General features: G+C 33.0%; 1 protein-coding gene across 3 annotated transcripts in view; it reads right to left on the bottom strand.

Annotated features, from left to right (window-relative positions):
* Nucleotides 1–300: 300 nt before the first annotated feature.
* Nucleotides 301–21,292, bottom strand: part of LOC143069360 (fatty acid CoA ligase Acsl3-like) — a 42,203-nt gene continuing 21,211 nt past the window's right edge. For all 3 annotated transcript variants that reach the window (XM_076243950.1, XM_076243951.1, XM_076243952.1), the window contains 8 exons: nucleotides 16,248–16,312; nucleotides 14,747–14,818; nucleotides 13,418–13,557; nucleotides 6,219–6,391; nucleotides 4,737–4,811; nucleotides 4,393–4,581; nucleotides 2,149–2,421; nucleotides 301–1,195 (listed from right to left, as the gene is read on the bottom strand). In XM_076243950.1, coding sequence (XP_076100065.1) covers nucleotides 1,041–1,195; nucleotides 2,149–2,421; nucleotides 4,393–4,581; nucleotides 4,737–4,811; nucleotides 6,219–6,391; nucleotides 13,418–13,557; nucleotides 14,747–14,818; nucleotides 16,248–16,312 — 1,142 coding nt within the window. In that variant the 3' untranslated portion in view covers nucleotides 301–1,040. The remainder of the gene's footprint in view (nucleotides 1,196–2,148; nucleotides 2,422–4,392; nucleotides 4,582–4,736; nucleotides 4,812–6,218; nucleotides 6,392–13,417; nucleotides 13,558–14,746; nucleotides 14,819–16,247; nucleotides 16,313–21,292) is intronic.

Below are 21,292 nucleotides of genomic sequence, written 5' to 3'. Positions count from 1 at the left end.
AAAAAATATAACAGTCATTTCTTATAATTTAATTCTAAAATCCATTTTAAAACGTAGAAAACCATGATTAAATTATGTCTATAGGCTGATAACAAAATAACGTCAGCCAATCAGAAGACACATTATATCCAAACTTTTTTTTCGAAATCGCAATAATTTAAAGAAAACTCGCATTTTGGATCATACTTGAAAAAAATCGCAATAATAAATACACGCAGTAATTTCTGAATTAACAGTACATATCATGTATTCTATGGTGCTGTAACAGATTAAATGGAATAAAGGATTAATATTCATACCAAGTTCTTTAAGCAATGAGTTTACAGAAAAGTGTACAATTTATCTATGAATGTCTGTATCTTCAATAAGTATTTCTAAGTGTTTTGCTATAGATTTCAGGGAAACAATTTTTAATCCCTATTAACCTATAATTTTGATTTCAGTGCACAAGGCATATGGAAACCCCTTCATTAGATATCTAAGAACCAAATGTTTGAGTGGACAACTTTGCCCACAGCAGCTTAGTCTGCAAAAATTAACTTATTGGTCCCCTCAAAAAAGCAAATGCATTTTGATTGGGTAGAACCCTTGTGTCCTGCAAAACCATCAGCAAGTTAATACCCACCCTATAGATGATAATGATTGTAGTCAATGATTATTTCTCAACAATATATAGCATATCACTACATGTACAAGTTCTAAAATCTTGGTTAACAATGACATCACTAAATAATATATTTCATACTCGTAATGACCTAAGGTATACATAGACAATATTTTGTGTTTGATTTACATTCTTACACAACAGGTGACTTTATCCAATTTCATTAACTTAGCTTTTTTAACCAACACTTAAGACATGATAGAAACATGCACAATATGACACACTGGAAACTAAGTGACAATCAAAATCATCAAAGTTTCTTTTCTATTGTACTTAAACTTGATGAAATTTACTTTCTACCATAAAATCCATCCAAAACAACTTATGGACAACATTGTAATTTTTGCACACACATACATATGTAGTATATATTGTTTTAACAGTCATACATTCTGTTGATCTGCTCCTTGAATTCAGCTTCAATACTTTTCCTTTTAAACTTCATAGAATCAGTAACTAGGCCAGAATCTGGCATCCATACGTCAGGGCACAGTAAAATCTTCCTAGGAATGCTAAATTTGTCAAGCTTGGCTGCAAAAATATATAAGTTAAGAATTATTGTTTTGTTTTTTATATAATAGTAAATAAACATTTGTACAGTTTGTCAGACTCCTTCGTCTCAAAAATCAGCAATTTGACTCCTTTGTCTCAAAAATTGGCTGTTTTCTGCTCTTGGTTGGGTTGTTGTTACTTTGAAACATTCCCCATTTCCATTCTCAATTTTAAGTGTACAAAAATTTCACTAAACAGAATCCTTCAGTCTGACTGTCAGAAGCTTGGATTTATAGGATGCATTACTTTGCTGTGTGATTATGTTAGATAGGAGAAATCCAATCAAAGTTCTGTATTGGTTTTTAGTTTGCTTTATACCTATGTTTTCCATCATATAATCAGTATTAACATGTATATAAGTGAACATATTGTAAAGGTTCTTTATTTAAGAAATAGTTCTTTCATGTCATGCTGTATACCTGTTTTATCTAGTGTGGATCAGGGAACAACTGACATTAGAATATCCAGCATGTGTAACCCACTCTTTTATTTCAATTACAACACACCTTTATTTATAAGGTTTTTATATCATTTAAATGTACTGAACAACTTCCAGAATCATTGTTTCAACTTTTTTAATCATACAGAGTATATCATTATGTGAAGATATCAAAGAAAACATATAACAAAGAAAAGATAAATTATTTAAAAGGTCGTGACCTTTTAAATACCTTTTTTCCATCTCATATTTTTGACAGTAATTCATTTCTGATTAAAATCCATCTAAATCCTTGACGACAGTTTCCATCAAAATTTGTGAAGAAATGAAACTTTTAAGAAAACCAATGTCCAGATCACTAGCAGTCAACAGACTAATCGGATAGTATATTACAGATGAGTTTTGGCTATTTTTGTCATTGTGTTGTTCCCTAGTTGATCGTCATACCACATTTCTTTTATTCACAACAATCAAGTATAAATATAACACTAACCTTTAATTCCATACTCTGTTATCCTTTTGATAATTTCCTTCTCAATCAGTTTATTTTTACAAAGATCAGCTATTTCTCCCTCAAGGCTCATGGATTCTGCTAATTCCTTCAATGCTTTGGCTGATGGTACAACAAAAGCTATGGTGAAATCATGATTTGATGACCCGTACACACAAATCTGTTCAACTATGGTACACATCTTCAATGTTGTCTCTACTTGACCAAGGGCTATATACTCTCCAGACTGTAACTTTATAAGATCTTTCTTTCTATCTATAATAAATATTTTACAGTTTGTTGAAATTTTTAATCTAAATTTCCAAACTTCCAGCGAAATGTTGACAATGTAGTTTAAATTATAGAATTACTAATCCAAAGATTAAAATACTGAAAAATAACTAGAAAGAGATCCAACAACACATTAACTCATAGATATGTGTATGGCATGAGTGGACGGTCATTGTTTTCTGTCACAATTTGATTATTTAGCAATATGTAAATCCCTCAATAAGCTATCATTTTGTTCATGTAATAACAGTTTTGCTGTATACATCAAAGTAGAAAAAGCAAAAAACTTTACCCTTTTCTATAATTCTCAATATGTTTTGTTGTGACTTAGATAATGTCTTGACAACAAATATTTTTGCATGCTACAGGGATGAAATATTTAGTTCACAAATGAAATATCAGGTCTTAATTCACTGAGAAATCATAGTTATTTTGCAACAATGCAATCAATTGTAATAACAACATTTACAGTAAACACAAAGTCTATTCTTAATTTAAAGTCACCCATGAAAGCAATTTCTGGTTTTAGCTTTGTTTTTAATAAAAGTATCTTGACCACACCATCAAAGACAAAAATATATTGTATTTAAATTTGTTTGTAAGCAACCGGTATATATATCAATTTTTTAACATCAATGGCTTCATATGCAAATTTGACATTTTCATAACCCTTTTTTTCATATCCTGATGCAAAAAATGCAGAATCTTGACATGGATACACAAAACTAACATTTAAGCTTTATATATGTCAGAAAGCCAGTAATAAAGGATGGTTAAAAAATAATTTAATTGTTAATTTTAATAACATTCCCTTACTGCGGAGTGCAACCCAAAACTCCAATTGTTTTAGTGCTCAAAACAAATTGTTTCTATTGATTATTTGTTGCTGTTTATCACCACTTTTAACACTCAAGGCTTTACGGGTGCCACATGTGGAACAGGATCTGCTTACCCTTCCGGAGCACCTGAGATCACCCCTAGTTTTTTGGTGGGGTTCATGTTGTTTATTCTTTAAGTTTTTATGTTGTGTCATGTGTACTATTGTTTGTTTGTCTTTTTCATTTTTAGCCATGGTGTTGTCAGTTTGTTTTAGATTTATGAGTTTGACAGTCCCTTTGGTATCTTTCGTCCCTCTTTTGTGACCAGCAGTTTTTATTTTTGGAAGAAGCCAAAGTATCCCAAGTGAACCATCTACCTTTAGCAGGGAAAATACCTTTCCTACTGAATGAAGATTAGTGTTGAACGTCCCCGTCATGAGCAGGTTAGTGATTGCTGTAGATGAACTTCTTCGACCACTAGGTCACTGGGCCCATCTTTATATTGTATAGACAATTGTCAACTGTTGAAAACCCTACGTTTAATTCCAGTTGTTTAACTTTAACTTCGTACTTTATTTGGCTTTTTTAACATTTTCTTATTTGCGTAAATATAAAATTTCAATCCTGGTAACTATGATAAGTTTATTTACAACCACTGGGTGGATGCCACTGCTAGTGAGTTTTAATTCCCCGAAGGTATCACCAGTCAAGCAGTCAACACTTCTGTGTTGACTTGAGTTATCATTGATATGTTCATAATTATAAATTAACTGTTAACAAATACTAAGGCTTTTCTACCTCAGGAATATATTACCTTATCTGTATTTGGCAAACTTTCAGCAATTTTTGGTCCTCAATGCTCTTCAACTTACTACTTACTTGGCTTTTTTAACATTTTATGATTGGCATGTTATTGAGGAGTCTTTTGTAGACGAAACGTGCAACTGCGTAAATATAAAATTTCAATCCTGGTATCTATGATGAGTTCATTTATCATACTTTTTTAGTTTTGTCATATTGATATATATCTTATATCCTCATAAAGTGTGTGATATAACCTGATAACATAATTTCGGAACATTTTCACTGTAAAAAATTAAAACATGGATTAAAAAATGTTAAATTTAAAAAACTGTACCTATGATGGCAACACAACCATCTTCTTCAACTTGGCCGATATCACCAGTACAAAAATATCTTACGCCCTCTATCTCAATAAAATCCTCTTTTGTCTTCTCTTCCATCTTAAAGTATCCTTGTACAATGTTGCCACCTCCTAGCAATATTTCTCCTCTTGGGCATGGTGTGTCTGTTGATCTGTAATTGCCTACAAGCAAAAGAGCATAAAACATGACAAAAGATCCAGTATTGATTTTACAGATGTTTATAGATTATTCATTCAAAATGCAGTTATTTCTAACATGTTTGTTTTCTGTTCTACATCTTATTCAAACCAATCTTAGAAATAAACACTATACTAACCTTCTGCCCAGTCTCTAAGTCTTAGCTCAGTACAAATCAATGGTGCTCCAACTCTTCCTGTAGAAAAATCTGCCACTACAAAAATAAATGACCATCAAAATATATATATTAAAGTTATGCTTAATTTTTGCATGCACAGAATGCAAACAGTAAAATATAAGAATCTTTATATACTGGTATCTACTTCTGCTTAAAATGCTGACCTAAAATCTGTTCTTCCCTCTTAAGAGTTCTCAGCGTCTTTTCTTTTAATTTTTTACTTATTGTTGTGGACCTATTTCATTGATATTTCACAACATCTTCATTTATTTGTAAGAATTTAGAATATGTTCGATTAATCAATCTAACTGAAATAATGATTGTAAGTCTTATCTGGTTTATTTAAGGAATGACTGTAATATTTTTTTCTGTCTATGAAGAAATAACATCCAAAATGTGGTGTACACTCAATAACATGTGTAGCATGTTATTTTAAAGTGTACACCACATTTTTTATAGACCCAAAAAATATTACAGTTATTTCTTATAATTTAATTCTATTTTAAACCAGGGTAAACCATGAAAAAACATTTATGACGTCACGGTCACATGGCTAAATTATGTCTATTAGCAGATAAACAAACCAACATCAGCCAATTAGATGACATGTTTCATCCAAAATTTAATTATCCTGTTATGTGGCTATTGTTTCATTGCTGTATACCCCACATATCTTTTTACATTAAACCTAGGCAGTTCAAAGTAAAATAAAATCTTTATACAGCACTGAAAAATTAATTGCTGTTAAAAATAAAAGAGTAGATATTTTTGACAAAAGTTGAAATGCTTTTGCCATTCTTTTCGATGAATGATCAGATATTTTTTTACATTGTATATGTGTACATAAATTAGTAGAAATAGAATTGTCATATGATATATTGTCTCTTACATGAGAAAGAACTGCATAATTCATCTCTGCAAATAAATAACCAAAAACAAACAAAAAACCTTTTTTTAATTTTCTTGAAACTGAATATTTATCTTCCAATTATCTATTTACTCATTTATTTAATTTCTTTTCTTTTTTTTTTCTTCTTTTCATAATTTTGAATTCAAAATAATCTACGGACATACTAAAAATGTATATATTATATATCTTTATATTTTGCTACTTTAAATACTCACATTATATATTTTTCATAACCTGTGCATTTGTTATATTAGATAATTATGTTGGATAATCTTAATGGTAAACTTATTTTTTTGATATTACTGATATTGTATATATTTTTTTCAAATATGGTAAATTGTATGTATAATACTAATAAAAACTAACAGCTATATAAATATGTTATTTACTAATGTTAACGAGGCCGAGATAAGGTACCGGTACTTGATTTCAATAAAATATGATAAATTTAAAAAAAAAAAAAAAAAAAAAAAAAAAAAAAAAAAAAAAAAAGCAACCTTTGGTAGAAATTCTATACCATATAAAAATATTACCTTCTGTAATAGTTCCTGCTCCACATGTCTCTGTAAGACCATAACCCTGTAATACTGGACAACAAAAACAGACATTCATGAATATCTGTGACTTCTCCGATAAAGGAGCACCACCACACAACATCATTCTGATTCTTCCTCCAAGTAAATTCCTAATTTTCTGGAAAAGTATCCTACAAAAAGACAATTCTTTTAACATATGTCATCTTAAATGCAATACAAACTAGAGGCTCTCAAGAGCCTGTATCGCTCACCTGATTTTTCTTGAGTTTTTGAAATTATATAAAAAAGATAAAATTTGGCTACAAAGTAATAATACTTGGCCAGCACCTCAAAAGGAAAGGAACAAACATGTTTGGTTTCATTCAACTCAGTGGTTCTCTAAAAGAAGAAATTTGTATGTATTTTCTATAGGGTCCTATGTTAAAATAAGTCTCCTGTTGGCGGCCATCTTGGATGATGGATGGGCTACAAAGTAACAACACTTGGTCAGCACCTCATAAGGAACATTCATGCTATTATGTTTGGTTTCATTCCATTCAGTGGTTCTCTAAAAGAAGTCATTTGTATGCATTTCCATTGGGACCTATGTTAAACTAAGTCCCCCGCTGGCGGCCATCTTGGATGATGGATCAGCTACAAAGTAACAACACTTGGTCAGTACCTCATAAGGAACATTCATGCTATGTTTGGTTTCATTCAACTCAGTGGTTCTCTAAAAGAAGAAATTTGTATGTATTTTCCATAGGGTCCTATGTTAAAATAAGTCTCCTGTTGGTGGCCATCTTGGATGATGGATGGGCTACAAAGTAACAACACTTGGTCAGCACCTCATTAGGAACATTCATGCTATGTTTGCTTCCAATCTATTCAATGGTTCTCTAAAAGAAGTCATTTGTTTGCATTTCCCATAGGGTCCTATGTTAAACTAAATCCCCCGCTGGCGGCCATCTTGGATGATGGATCAGCTACAAAGTAACAACACTTGGTCAGTACCTCATAAGGAACATTCATGCTATGTTTGGTTTCATTCTATTCAGTGGTTCTCTAAAAGAAGTCATTTGTATGCATTTCCCCTATGGTCCTATGCTAAACTAAGTCCCCCACTGGCAGCCATCTTGGATGATGGATTGGCTACAAAGTAACAACACTTGGTCAGCATCTCATAAGGAACATTCATGCCATGTTTGGTTTCATTCCATTCAGTGGTTCTTTAAAAGAAGTCATTTGTATGCATTTCCCATAGGGTCCTATGCTAAACTAAGTCCCCCCCTGGCGGCCATCTTGGATGATGGATTGGCTACAAAGTAACAACACTTTGTCAGCATCTCATAAGGAACATTCATGCCATGTTTGGTTTCATTCCATTCAGTGGTTCTCTAAAAGAAGTCATTTGTATGCATTTCCCATAGGGTCCTATGTTAAACTAAGTCCCCCCACTGGCGGCCATCTTGGATGATGGATCGGCTACAAAGTAACAACACTTGGTCGGCATCTCATAAGGAACATTCATGCCATGTTTGGTTTCATTCCATACAGTGGTTCTCTAGAAGAAGTTCAAAATGTAAAAAGTTAACGACGACGACGGACGACAGACAACGGACGCCAAGTGATGAGAAAAGGTCACTTGGCCCTTCGGGCCAGGTGAGCTAAAAAAGAAGATAATTATGGAAAATATGTACTACAAATTATCTAGAAATTTGGACCTGGTCATAATATAACAAAAAATAAATAACATTGACAATATACCGTTATATAACAACTATATGCTATTATGAATTATGAATTCTAAAATTCAGCAGGGAAATATGCAGTTTTTTAAGTCATGTTATAAACTTTGTTGATAGATCCTGGTCTATTTTGAGGATCAACATAGTAAAAGATGGTACCACTGCCTTATATTGACCTATGAATTGGACATTGATTTGTAAACACTGCCTCACATAGAAAATAGTTACTTGTGCTTCAAATTGTTTTTTTTTTTTTTTTTTTATCAGAAATCTATGATAAAAATATATACAGCTCAAAAAAAAGTATTTTGAACATACCCTAAAAAATTAACAATACGCAACTATTGGGAATATTTTTTGTATTCTAATGCGTGTTGAATAGCATCTCATTGAAGTATACATATACCTAATGTCTATTTTATTTGTATTTAAAAATAAGAAGATGTGGTATAATTGTCAATAAGACAACTCTCCACCAGAGACTAAATGACATGTAAGTTAACAACTATAGATCAGTGACTCACTGTACACCCTTCAACAATAAGCAAAACCCATACAACATAGGCATATGTATTGTTGATATTTTATCAATCCTACATGTTCTATCATAAATCTTATTTTTTTAGTGATAATCTGAAATATTAAATTTTCAAAGAACTTATTGTGTTAAAAAAGACTTTTCACCACAAGGAGTCCCATCACAAAAGGAGTTTTGGGGTATGCTAATTTACGGAAAATGTAATTTCATTTCATACCCTGAATATTTAACCACATATGTGAAAATGTCACAGCTTTGAACAGCTATCATACATATCCAAGTTTATAATATGGACTGAGCTACAGGAAAAAACGTTACCATTACCACCTATGATAAAACAATTAAAAAGATTGACCCAGCTGCTACTCCTTTACTTAGAAACAAAATTACCCACTTAAGGAGGCTTGAGGGTACAAAAATTTCAGAATTTTTTTTTTTTCATTACAAATTTTATTTATTACTTTATTAGTTGTTATCTTATCATATGGTACAAAAATCAACCAAAAAAACCATTGGTTTTGGCGCCACCAGATGTCTTTTAAAATGTACATATTATTGAAAAAGCTCCAAATTATCTCCCTTGGTGCAAAAACACCATTTTTTTTGCATTAAAATTGAAATATCTTTTTTAACTCGTCAGTGACCTACATTGTTTTATTATTTTTTTTAAATAAGCTGTACTTGAACTAAACTATTGTAAAATTTAAGCCATTTCTGTAATTTTGTTCTTTTTTTATTTAGATATTACATCTATTTCTCCTATTAGTTAAACAGAAACTAGAGGCTCTAAAGAGCCTGTGTCGCTCACCTTGGTCTATGTGAATATTAAACAATGGACACAGATGGATTCATGACAAAATTGTGTTTTGGTGATGGTGATGTGTTTGTAGATCTTACTTTACTAAACATTCTTGCTGCTTACAATTATCTCTATCTATAACAGTACTTTCTGTGGAAAATGTTTTTGAAAATCTTCAAATTTTAAGAAAATTGTTAAAAATTGACTATGAAGGGCAATAACTCCTTAGGGGGTCAATTGACTATTTTGGTCATACTGACTTATATTTAGTTCTTACTTTGCTGTACATTATTGCTGTTTACAGTTGATCTCTATCTATAATAATATTCAAGATAATAACAAAAAAACAGCAAAATTTCCTCAAAATTACCAATTCAGGGGCAGCAACCTAACAACCGATTATCCGATTCATCTGAAAATTCCAGGGCAGATAGATCGTGACCTGATCAACAATTTTTCTTCCTGTCAGATTTGCTCTAAATGCTTTGGTTTTTGAGTTATAAGCCAAAAACTGCATTTTACCCCCACGTTCTATTTTTAGCCATGGCGGCCATCTTGGTTTGTTGGCCGAGTTACCTGACACATTTTTTTAACTAGATACCCCAATGATGATTATGGCCAAGTTTGGTTAAATTTGGCCCAGTAGTTTCAGAGGAGAAGATTTTTCTAAAAGATTACTAAGATTTACGAAAAATGGTTAAAAATTGACTATAAAGGGCAATAACTCCTAAAGTGGTCAACTGACCATTTTGGTCATGTTGACTTATTTGTAGATCTTACTTTGCTGAACATTATTGCTGTTTACAGTTTATCTCTATCTATAATAATTTTCAAGATAATAACCAAAAACAGCAAAATTTCCTTAAAATTACCATTTCAGGGGCAGCAACCCAACAACCGATTATCCGATTCATCTGAAAATTCCAGGGCAGATAGATCGTGACCTGATCAACAATTTTACTTCCTGTCAGATTTGCTCTAAATGCTTTGGTTTTTGAGTTATAAGCCAAAAACTGCATTTTACCCCTATGTTCTATTTTTAGCCATGGCGGCCATCTTGGTTGCTTGGCCGGGTCACTGGACACATTTTTTAAACTAGATACCCCAATGATGATTATGGCCAAGTTTGGTTAAATTTGGCCCAGTAGTTTCAGAGGAGAAGATTTTTCTAAAAGATTACTAAGATTTACGAAAAATGGTTAAAAATTGACTATAAAGGGCAATAACTCCTAAAGTGGTCAACTGACCATTTTGGTCATGTTGACTTATTTGTAGATCTTACTTTGCTGAACATTATTGCTGTTTACAGTTTATCTCTATCTATAATAATATTCAAGATAATAACCAAAAACAGCAAAATTTCCTTAAAATTATCATTTCAGGGGCAGCAACCCAACAACGGGTTGTCTGATTCATCTGAAAATTTCAGGGCAGATAGATCTTGACCTGATCAACAATTTTACTTCCTGTCAGATTTGCTCTAAATGCTTTGGTTTTGAGTTATAAGCCAAAAACTGCATTTTACCCCCATGTTCTATTTTTAGCCATGGCGGCCATCTTGGTTGCTTGGCCGGGTCACCGGACACATTTTTTAAACTAGATACCTCAATGATGATTATGGCCAAGTTTGGTTAAATTTGGCCCAGTAGTTTCAGAGGAGAAGATTTTTCTAAAAGATTACTAAGATTTACGAAAAATGGTTAAAAATTGACTATAAAGGGCAATAACTCCTAAAGTGGTCAACTGACCATTTTGGTCATGTTGACTTATTTGTAGATCTTACTTTGCTGAACATTATTGCTGTTTACAGTTTATCTCTATCTATAATAATATTCAAGATAATAACCAAAAACAGCAAAATTTCCTTAAAATTACCATTTCAGGGGCAGCAACCCAACAACGAAATGTCCAATTCATCTGAAAATAATTTCAGGGCAGATAGATCTTGACCTGATGAACAATATTACCCCCATGTCAGATTTGCTCTATATGCTTTGGTTTTTGAGTTATAAGCCAAAAACTGCATTTTACCCCTATGTTCTATTTTTAGCCATAGTGGCCATCTTGGTTGGTTGGGCGGGGCACCAGACACATTTTTTAAACTAGATACCCCAATGATGATTGTGGCCAAGTTTGGTTAAGTTTGGCCCAGTAGTTTCAGAGGAGAAGATTTTTGTAAAAGTTAACGCAGGACGACGACGACGGACGACGACGACAGACGACGACGGACGCCGGACGCCAAGTGATGAGAAAAGCTCACTTGGCCTTTCGGCCAGGTGAGCTAAACTAGAGGCTCTAAAGAGCCTGTGTCGCTCACCTTGGTCTATGTGAATATTAAACAAAGGAAGCAGATTGAAAATTGACTACAAAGGTCAATAACTCCTACAGGGGTCAATTGACCATTTCGTTCATGTTGACTTATTTGTAGATCTTACTTTGCTGAACATTATTGCTGTTTACAGTTTACCTATATCTATAATAATATTCAATATAATAACCAAAAACAGCAAAATTTCCTTAAAATTACCAATTCAGGGGCCGCAACCCAAAAACAGGTTGTCCAATTCATCTGAAAATTTCAGGGCAGATAGATCTTGACCTGATTAACAATTTTACTTCATGTCAGATTTTCTCTAAATTATTTGGTTTTTGAGTTATAAGCCAAAAACTGCATTTTACCCCTATATTCTATTTTTAGCCGTGGCGGCCATCTTGGTTTGATGGCCAGGTCACCGGACACATTTTTTAAACAAGAAACCCCAAAGATGATTGTGGCCAAGTTTGGATCAATTTGGCACAGCAGTTTCAGAGAAGAAGATTTTAGTAAAAGATATATAAAATTTACGAAAAATGGTTAAAAAATTGACTTTAAAGGGCAATAACTCCTAAAGAGGTCAACTGACCATTTTGGTCATGTTGACTTATTTGTAAATCTGACCTTGCTGAACATAATTGCTGTTTACAGTTTACCTATATCTATAATAATATTCAATATAATAACCAAAAACAGCAAAATTTCCTTAAAATTACCAATTCAGGGGCCGCAACCCAAAAACAGGTTGTCCAATTCATCTGAAAATTTCAGGGCAGATACATCTTCACCTGATTAACAATTTTATGCATGTCAGATTTGCTCTAAATGCTTTGGTTTTTGAGTTATAAGCCAAAAACTGCATTTTACCCCTATGTTCTATTTATAGCCATGGAGGTCATCTTGGTTAGTTGGCGGGGTCACCGGACACAATTTTTAAACTAGATACCCCAATGATGATTGTGGCCAAGTTTCAAATAATTTGGCCCAGCAGTTTCAGAGGAGAAGATTTTTCTAAAAGATTACTAAGATTTACGAAAAATGGTTAAAAATTGACTATAAAGGGCAATAACTCCTAAAGTGGTCAACTGATCATTTTGGTCATGTTGACTTATTTGTAGATCTTACTTTGCTGAACATTATTGCTTTTTACAGTTTATCTCTATCTGAAATAATATTCAAGATAATAACCAAAAACAACAAAATTTCCTTAAAATTACCAATTCAGGGGCAGCAACCTAACAACGGAATGTCAGATTCATCTGAAAATTTCAGGGCAGATAGATCTTAACCTGATTAACAATATTACCCCATGTCAGATTTGCCCTAAATGCTTTGGTTTTTGAGTTATAAGCCAAAAACTGCATTTTACCCCTATGTTCTATTTATAGCCATGGCGGCCATCTTGGTTAGTTGGCGGGGTCACCGGACACAATTTTTAAACTAGATACCCCAATGATGATTGTGGCCAAGTTTCAAATAATTTGGCCCAGCAGTTTCAGAGGAGAAGATTTTTCTAAAAGTTAACGCCGGACGCAGGACGACGACGGACGACGACGACGACGGACGCCGGACGCCAAGTGATGAGAAAAGCTCACTTGGCCCTTTGGGCCAGGTGAGCTAAAAAGGACCTTAACAAAAATATAATCTTCTTTCGGAGGCAGATTTTGAGCAAAAATAAACCGTGACCCCATTTTTTTACCCATTTTTCCATTTAGTATATAATAAAGTTCATTCAAAAAAAAATATAGGGAAATCCTGTATATAAATATTTTTTTATTTATACCCATGCCCGCTTAATACCAAGTAAACCAAACTTACTTATCTAGTAATGGTGTGCTGTACCCATCAACAAGTCGTCTTGTTTTGTAATCACAGGCATATTTAAATAAGGCTTTAGAGAATTCTCCATCTTCTGTAACCTTCTCCCACACTCCCTTATATAACCTATCCATAATTTGCTATAAAAAATATCAAAAAATAATTAAATTTGTATTTTTATTAGACCATTTTCCCCCTTTTAAAATAAACTGCAGCCTTACCAGGAACTGAACTAGGAATTTACTCCTTTACCAACACAGATGAAGAATACCCAACTAATAGACAACTTTCAAGTTCGATGCATTTCCATCTAAAACCTTGTTTTAGTAAATATCATTCATGCATTTAAGGGCATTTATACTTCCATTCACATGTTGAGCAAGTGGTTGGAGAAATATGATGCTATTTTGTATGAATTAGTTGACAAATCAAAAAATCTTATAATTGACAATCACTACTGCTGTTATTAATAGGGAATTATGATTAAGTACCTACGGAACAAACATCATTTCTAGTTTAACCTGCACAATGAGGACCACTAAGACTCTTGATAAAAGTTAATAGTACTACGGTATATACGCTATTCCCTCCATCTGGTAAATAATATCAGAAAGGCGATAATTGACAATTTTTTCTAGTAAAAGACATACAATGAAAGTGGTATATTAATCTTGTTACAATTCTCTAGAACTTAAAGCATACAATGATACATAAGGAAAGTGTTGCTACATTTCCTACATAAAGATATTACTCTACAATGACAATATCTAACATCATATACCAGGGTTGCGTTCAATATTGTAGCAGCTACATAGATCTACATAGGGCTACTTAGATCTTTGACTACTGAATGTGTAGCCTAGCTGCTAAATAGATCTAGATAGCAGCTAGACTAGCTACATGTTCAGTAGTCAAAAATCTACGTAGATCTATTTAGCAGCTACTACATTGAACACAACCCTGGCTAAACTTCTTCAATGTTTTAATGGCTGTTAAATTTTTTTTGGTGAATTGTTCAATTTAACAACAAAACAATTTATCTCGTGTATGTTCAAGATATGTAAACTTGGCCTTTAATTCCAACTAGAAACTTTTGAATAATATTTGTTAATTTCAAAATAGAGGAGGAAAACATATAAGGCCACAGCATTTATATTCACCAGTAGAGGTAATTTTACTACAAATATCTTCGGTCCAACATTAATGAATCAAAAATCTAATTAAAAATTTACTAAGGTATGGTCTCAAAACGTTTTCTGCCTTAGAGGAGACGAGTTTTTTAATACAATTGACAAACGGTTCTAAAAACAATCTCTAAAATGTACTTACAGGAACTGAAGCCATCAATGTTGGTTTTAAGGCTGTAACATCTCCTTGACTCCCTTTCTTTATCTTACTGGACTTAAAATACAAAGAAAACACTATTATTAACTGTTCAAAGAACTACATACATTCAACAGTGCAACATACAGTAAAATGATGATTACAGATAGCACAAAAATTTACTCTTCATACGGTTAAATAATTCTTAACACAGAAATGCTGTAAAAGTTGTAAGAGGTGTAAATATGGCACACCATAGTATAGTTATTCAAGAAGCCTGAATCTGAATAAGCAATTCTGAATTAATACAAATTGGCTGGTCTAAAAAAAAACCATTATTTACCTTTGAAAACAAAATGCAAACATTTCCCCCAAAAGTCACTAGTCAAAAAGATGAAATTGGCTATTGCATTTCAAATTCTATGCATAAGGCCAGGGTTTTTAAATTTGTTGGTTTACGGATTTTTCCCATGAAAAGTCGGGTCGGTAGGTCGGGGAAAAAAAAGAAAAATATCTTTCAAGACAGATAATTATGCAAAATAAATATATATTTCACCTTTCTAACAATATGTTTGTTATGCTATTTTGTCATCATTTCTTAAATTTTAGTTCGATGAAATATTATTGCTCAGCTGTCATAAACATCGCATGACATTGTCTGATAATGTCCCTTAAAAAGGGGGGTGTGCACGGACAAAGACGAAATTAAATCTTCATTTCACAAACAAGAAAAACAGATTCGCGTTGCTCTTAATCAATTCCAGAAAACTTGATGAATAATGATTTTCAAGCACGAAAAACTGATAAAGAAAAAAAAAGAAAAACGTCGTACGAAAATAAGATTCAACACACGTGTCAAAAACGTAATAGACTCGTCCACTGGAATAACGGGAATATCGGGTTAATCTGTTGTCACCGTCATGCATTCCCATTTTTTACAGCCAAATGAACGATATTTTTTTATTATCTATGAAGCAAGAAAATTCCAAATGATTTGTTAATATTCAGTACTTTAACTTAATGTCTTCCAGTTGTCCACATCTGGACAAGTCTATTTCTATGAGATGATGCATCTTACGGACTGATGACAAATAAGGGAAACAAACTTATTGTGTAATTGGTTTTAAACACATGTTTCGTTTGCGCAAAATTATTTGCGCAAACAACATTTCAAGGTCAGTTATAATTGATTTGTCTACTTTTAGAAACGTAAACTGGAAGTTTTTTTTTCACAACAGAAAGTGTTATCAATTTTGTTAGTGAATAATGCATTTCATTTCATAAAAAAGAATATTTTAATTATTTTTCAGGGATAATGCATTTGTTAGGGTCGGGGGGAATAAAAAAGCATGAAAAGTCAATTTTATTTTTATTCTGGAAATCGGCAAAACTGGGTCGGCAGATCCGTAAACCATCAAATTAAAAAATCCTGGCCTAAGTGATTTTTTAGTCTCGTGTACATCAACTTCATCTTTTTTTTACGATTCTTATCTAGTGCAGTATGTACCTTATCAGTAAGTGTCAGTGGTGAGCCATAGCCAATACAAACTCCTTTAGACAAACATGATATTTCTGTAATGTAAAATGTAACATGTAAGTGTCAATGGTGAGCCATAACCAATACAAAATCCTTTAGACAAACATGATATTTCTGTAATGTAAAATGTAACATGTAAGTGTCAATGGTGAGCCATAACCAATACAAACTCCTTTAGACAAACATGATATTTCTGTAATGTAAAATGTAACATGTAAGTGTCAATGGTGAGCCAATACAAACTCCTTTAGACAAACATGATATTTCTGTAATGTAAAATGTAACATGTAAGTGTCAATGGTGAGCCATAGCCAATACAAACTCCTTTAGACAAACATGATATTTCTGTAATGTAAAATGTAACATGTAAGTGTCAATGGTGAGCCATAACCAATACAAAATCCTTTAGACAAACATGATATTTCTGTAATGTAAAATGTAACATGTAAGTGTCAATGGTGAGCCATAACCAATACAAACTCCTTTAGACAAACATGATATTTCTGTAATGTAAAATGTAACATGTAAGTGTCAATAGTAAGCCATAGCCAATACAAAATCCTTTAGACAAACATGATATTTCTGTAATGTAAAATGTAACATGTAAGTGTCAATGGTGAGCCATAGCCAATACAAACTCCTTTAGACAAACATGATATTTCTGTAATGTAAAATGTAACATGTAAGTGTCAATGGTGAGCCATAGCCAATACAAACTCCTTTAGACAAACATGATATTTCTGTAATGTAAAATGTAACATGTAAGTGTCAATGGTGAGCCATAGCCAATACAAACTCCTTTAGACAAACATGATATTTCTGTTATGTAAAATGTAACATGTAAGTGTCAATGGTGAGCCATAGCCAATACAAACTCCTTTAGACAAACATGATATTTCTGTAATGTAAAATGTAACATGTAAGTGTCAATGGTGAGCCATAGCCAATACAAACTCCTTTAGACAAACATGATATTTCTGTAATGTAAAATGTAACATGTAAGTGTCAATGGTGAGCCATAGCCAATACAAACTCCTTTAGACAAACATGATATCTCTGTAATGTAAAATGTAACATGTAAGTGTCAATGGTGAGCCATAACCAATACAAAATCCTTTAGACAAACATGATATTTCTGTAATGTAAAATGTAACATGTAAGTGTCAATGGTGAGCCATAACCAATACAAACTCCTTTAGACAAACATGATATCTCTGTAATGTAAAATGTAACATGTAAGTGTCAATGGTGAGCCATAGCCAATACAAACTCCTTTAGACAAACATGATAGCTCTGTAATGTAAAATGTAACATGTAAGTGTCAATGGTGAGCCATAGCCAATACAAACTCCTTTAGACAAACATGATATCTCTGTAATGTAAAATGTAACATGTAAGTGTCAATGGTGAGCCATAGCCAATACAAACTCCTTTAGACAAACATGATATTTCTGTAATGTAAAATGTAACATGTAAGTGTCAATGGTGAGCCAATACAAACTCCTTTAGACAAACATGATATTTCTGTAATGTAAAATGTAACATGTAAGTGTCAATGGTGAGCCATAGCCAATACAAACTCCTTTAGACAAACATGATATTTCTGTAATGTAAAATGTAACATGTACGTGTCAATGGTGAGCCATAGCCAATACAAACTCCTTTAGACAAACATGAGATTTCTGTAATGTAAAAAGTAACATGTAAGTGTCAATGGTGAGCCATAGCCAATACAAAATCCTTTAGACAAACATGATATTTCTGTAATGTAAAATGTAACATGTAAGTGTCAATGGTGAGCCATAGCCAACACAAACTCCTTTAGACAAACATGAGATTTCTGTAATGTAAAATGTAACATGTAAGTGTAAATGGTGAGCCATAGCCAATACAAAATCCTTTAGACAAACATGAGATTTCTGTAATGTAAAATGTAACATGTAAGTGTCAATTGTGAGCCATAACCAATACACATCTGATATTTCAGTAATGTGAAATGTAACATGAAAGTGTCAATGGTGAGCCATAACCAATACACATCTGATTTTCTGTAATGGGAAATGTAACATGTAAGTGTCAATGGTGAGCCATAACCAATACACATCTGATATTTCTGTAATGTTACATGTAAGTGTCAATGGTGAGCCATTACCAAAATACATCTGATATTTCTGTAATGTGAAATGTAACATGTAAGTATCAATGGTGAGCCATAACCAATACACATCTGATATTTCTGTAATGTAAAATGTAACATGTAAGTGTCAATGGTGAGCCATAACCAATACACATCTGATTTTCTGTAATGTAAAATGTAACATGTAAGTATCAATGGTGAGCCATAACCAATGCACATCTGATATTTCTGTAATGTGAAATGTAACATGTAAGTGTCAATGGTGAGCCATAACCAATACACATCTGATATTTCTGTAATGTAAAATGTAACATGTAAGTGTCAATGGTGAGCCATAACCAATACACATCTGATTTTCTGTAATGTGAAATGTAACATGTAAGTGTCAATGGTGAGCCATTACCAATACACATCTGATATTTCTGTAATGTGAAATGTAACACGTAAGTGTCAATGGTGAGCCATAATTAATACACATCTGATATTTCTGTAATGTAAAATGTAACATGTAAGTGTCAATGGTGAGCCATAACCAATACACATCTGATTTTCTGTAATGTGCAATGTAACATGTAAGTGTCAATGGTGAGCCATAACCAATACACATCTGATATTTCTGTAATGTGAAATGTAACATGTAAGTGTCAATGGTGAGCCATAACCAATACACATCTGATATTTCTGTAATTTGAAATGTAACATGTAAGTATCAATGGTGAACCATAACCAATACACATTTGATATTTCTGTAATGTAACATGTAACATGTAAGTATCAATGGTGAGCCATAACCAATACACATCTGATATTTCTGTAATGTGAAATGTAACATGTAAGTGTCAGTGGTGAGCCATAACCAATGCACATCTGATATTTCTGTAATTTGAAATGTAACATGTACGTGTCAGTGGTGAACCATAACCAATACAAACACCTTTAGACAAATACAAGACTTCTGTACTGTGGATTCATGATCATTTGTGTGATACCAATATTTGTTGATTTCTAGGTTATAGGTGAGCAACTAGCTTAAATGTTCAATGAAGTACACATTTTCTATAGGCTTGTATGTAGACTTTCTATAGGCTAGTATGCAGACTTTCTATAGGCTAGTATACAGACTTTCTATAAGCTAATATACAGACTTTCTATAGGCTAGTATGTAGACTTTCTATAGGCTAGTATGCAGACTTTCTATAGGCTAGTATGTAGACTTTCTATAGGCTGGTATACAGACTTTCTATAGGCTTGTATGCAGACTTTCTATAGGCTAGTATGCAGACTTTCTATAGGCTAGTATACAGACTTTCTATAGGCTAGTATGTAGACTTTCTATAGGCCAGTATGCAGACTTTCTATAGGCTAGTATGTAGACTTTCTACAGCCTAGTATGCAGACTCTCTAAAGGCTAGTATGTAGACTTTCTATAGACTCTCTATAGGTTTGTATGCAGACTTTCTATAGGCTAGTATGCAGACTTTCTAAAAGCTTGTATGCAGACTTTCTATAGGCTAGTATGCAGACTTTCTATAGGCTAGTATGTAGACTTTCTATAGGCTAGTATCCAGACTTTCTATAGGCTTGTATGCAGACTTTCATTAGGCTAGTATGCAGACTTTCTATAGGCTTGTATGTAGACTTTCTATAGGCTAGTATCAGTAGTATGCAGACTTTCTATAGGCTTGTATGCAGACTTTCTATAGGATAGTATACAGACTTTCTATAGGCTAGTATGCACACTTTCTATAGGCTAGTATACAGACTTTCTATAGGCTAGTATGTAGCCTTTTTATAGGCTAGTATGCAGACTTTCTATAGGCTAGTATGTAGACTTTCTATAGGCTAGTATGCAGACTTTCTATAGGCTAGTATACAGACTTTCTATAGGCTTGTATGTAGACTTTCTATAGGCTAGTATGCAGACTTTCTATAGGCTAGTATACAGACTTTCTATAGGCTAGTATGTAGACTTTCTATAGGCTAGTATGCAGACTCTATATAGGCTAGTATGTAGACTTTCTATAGCCTAGTATGCAAACTTTCTATAGGCTAGTATATAGACTTTCTATAGGCTAGTATGCAGACTTTCTATAGGCTTGTATGCAGACTTTCTATAGGCTAGTATGCAGACTTTCTATAGGCTTGTATGTAGACTTTCTATAGGCTAGTATGCAGACTTTCTATAGGCTTGTATGCAGACATTCTATAGGCAAGTATGCAGACTTTCTATAGGCTTGTATGTAGACTTTTTATAGCCTAGTATGCAGACTTTCTATAGGCTTGTATGTAGACTTTCTATAGGCTAGTATGCAGACTTTCTATAGCCTAGTAAGTAGACTTTCTATAGCCTAGTATGTAGACTTTCTATAGGCTAGTATGCAGACTTTATATAGGTTAGTATGCAGACTTTCTATAGGCTAGTATGTAGACTTTCTATAGGCTAGTATGCAGACTTTTTATAGGCTGGTATACAGACTTTTTATAGCCTAGTATGAAGACTGTCTATAGGCTAGTATGCAGACTTTCTATAGCCTAGTATGCAGACTTTCTATAGGCTAGTATGTAGACTTTCTACAGGCTAGTATGACTTGCTATTGGACTTTCTATAGGCTAGTTTGACTTTCTATAGGACTTTCTATAGGTTAGTATGCAGACTTTCTATAGGCTAGTATGCAGACTTTCTATAGGCAAGTATGCAGACTTTCTATAGGCTTGTATGTAGACTTTCTATAGCCTAGTATGCAGACTTTCTATAGGCTTGTATGTAGACTTTCTATAGGCTACTATACAGACTTTCTATAGGCTAGTATACAGACTTTCTATAGGCTACTATACAGACTTTCTAGACTTTCTATAGGCTAGTATACAGACTTTCTAT

This window comes from Mytilus galloprovincialis, chromosome 3 (genome assembly GCF_965363235.1).
Source record: "Mytilus galloprovincialis chromosome 3, xbMytGall1.hap1.1, whole genome shotgun sequence".
Taxonomy (NCBI): domain Eukaryota; kingdom Metazoa; phylum Mollusca; class Bivalvia; order Mytilida; family Mytilidae; genus Mytilus; species Mytilus galloprovincialis.
This window is presented reverse-complemented; position numbering and strand designations above follow the sequence as displayed.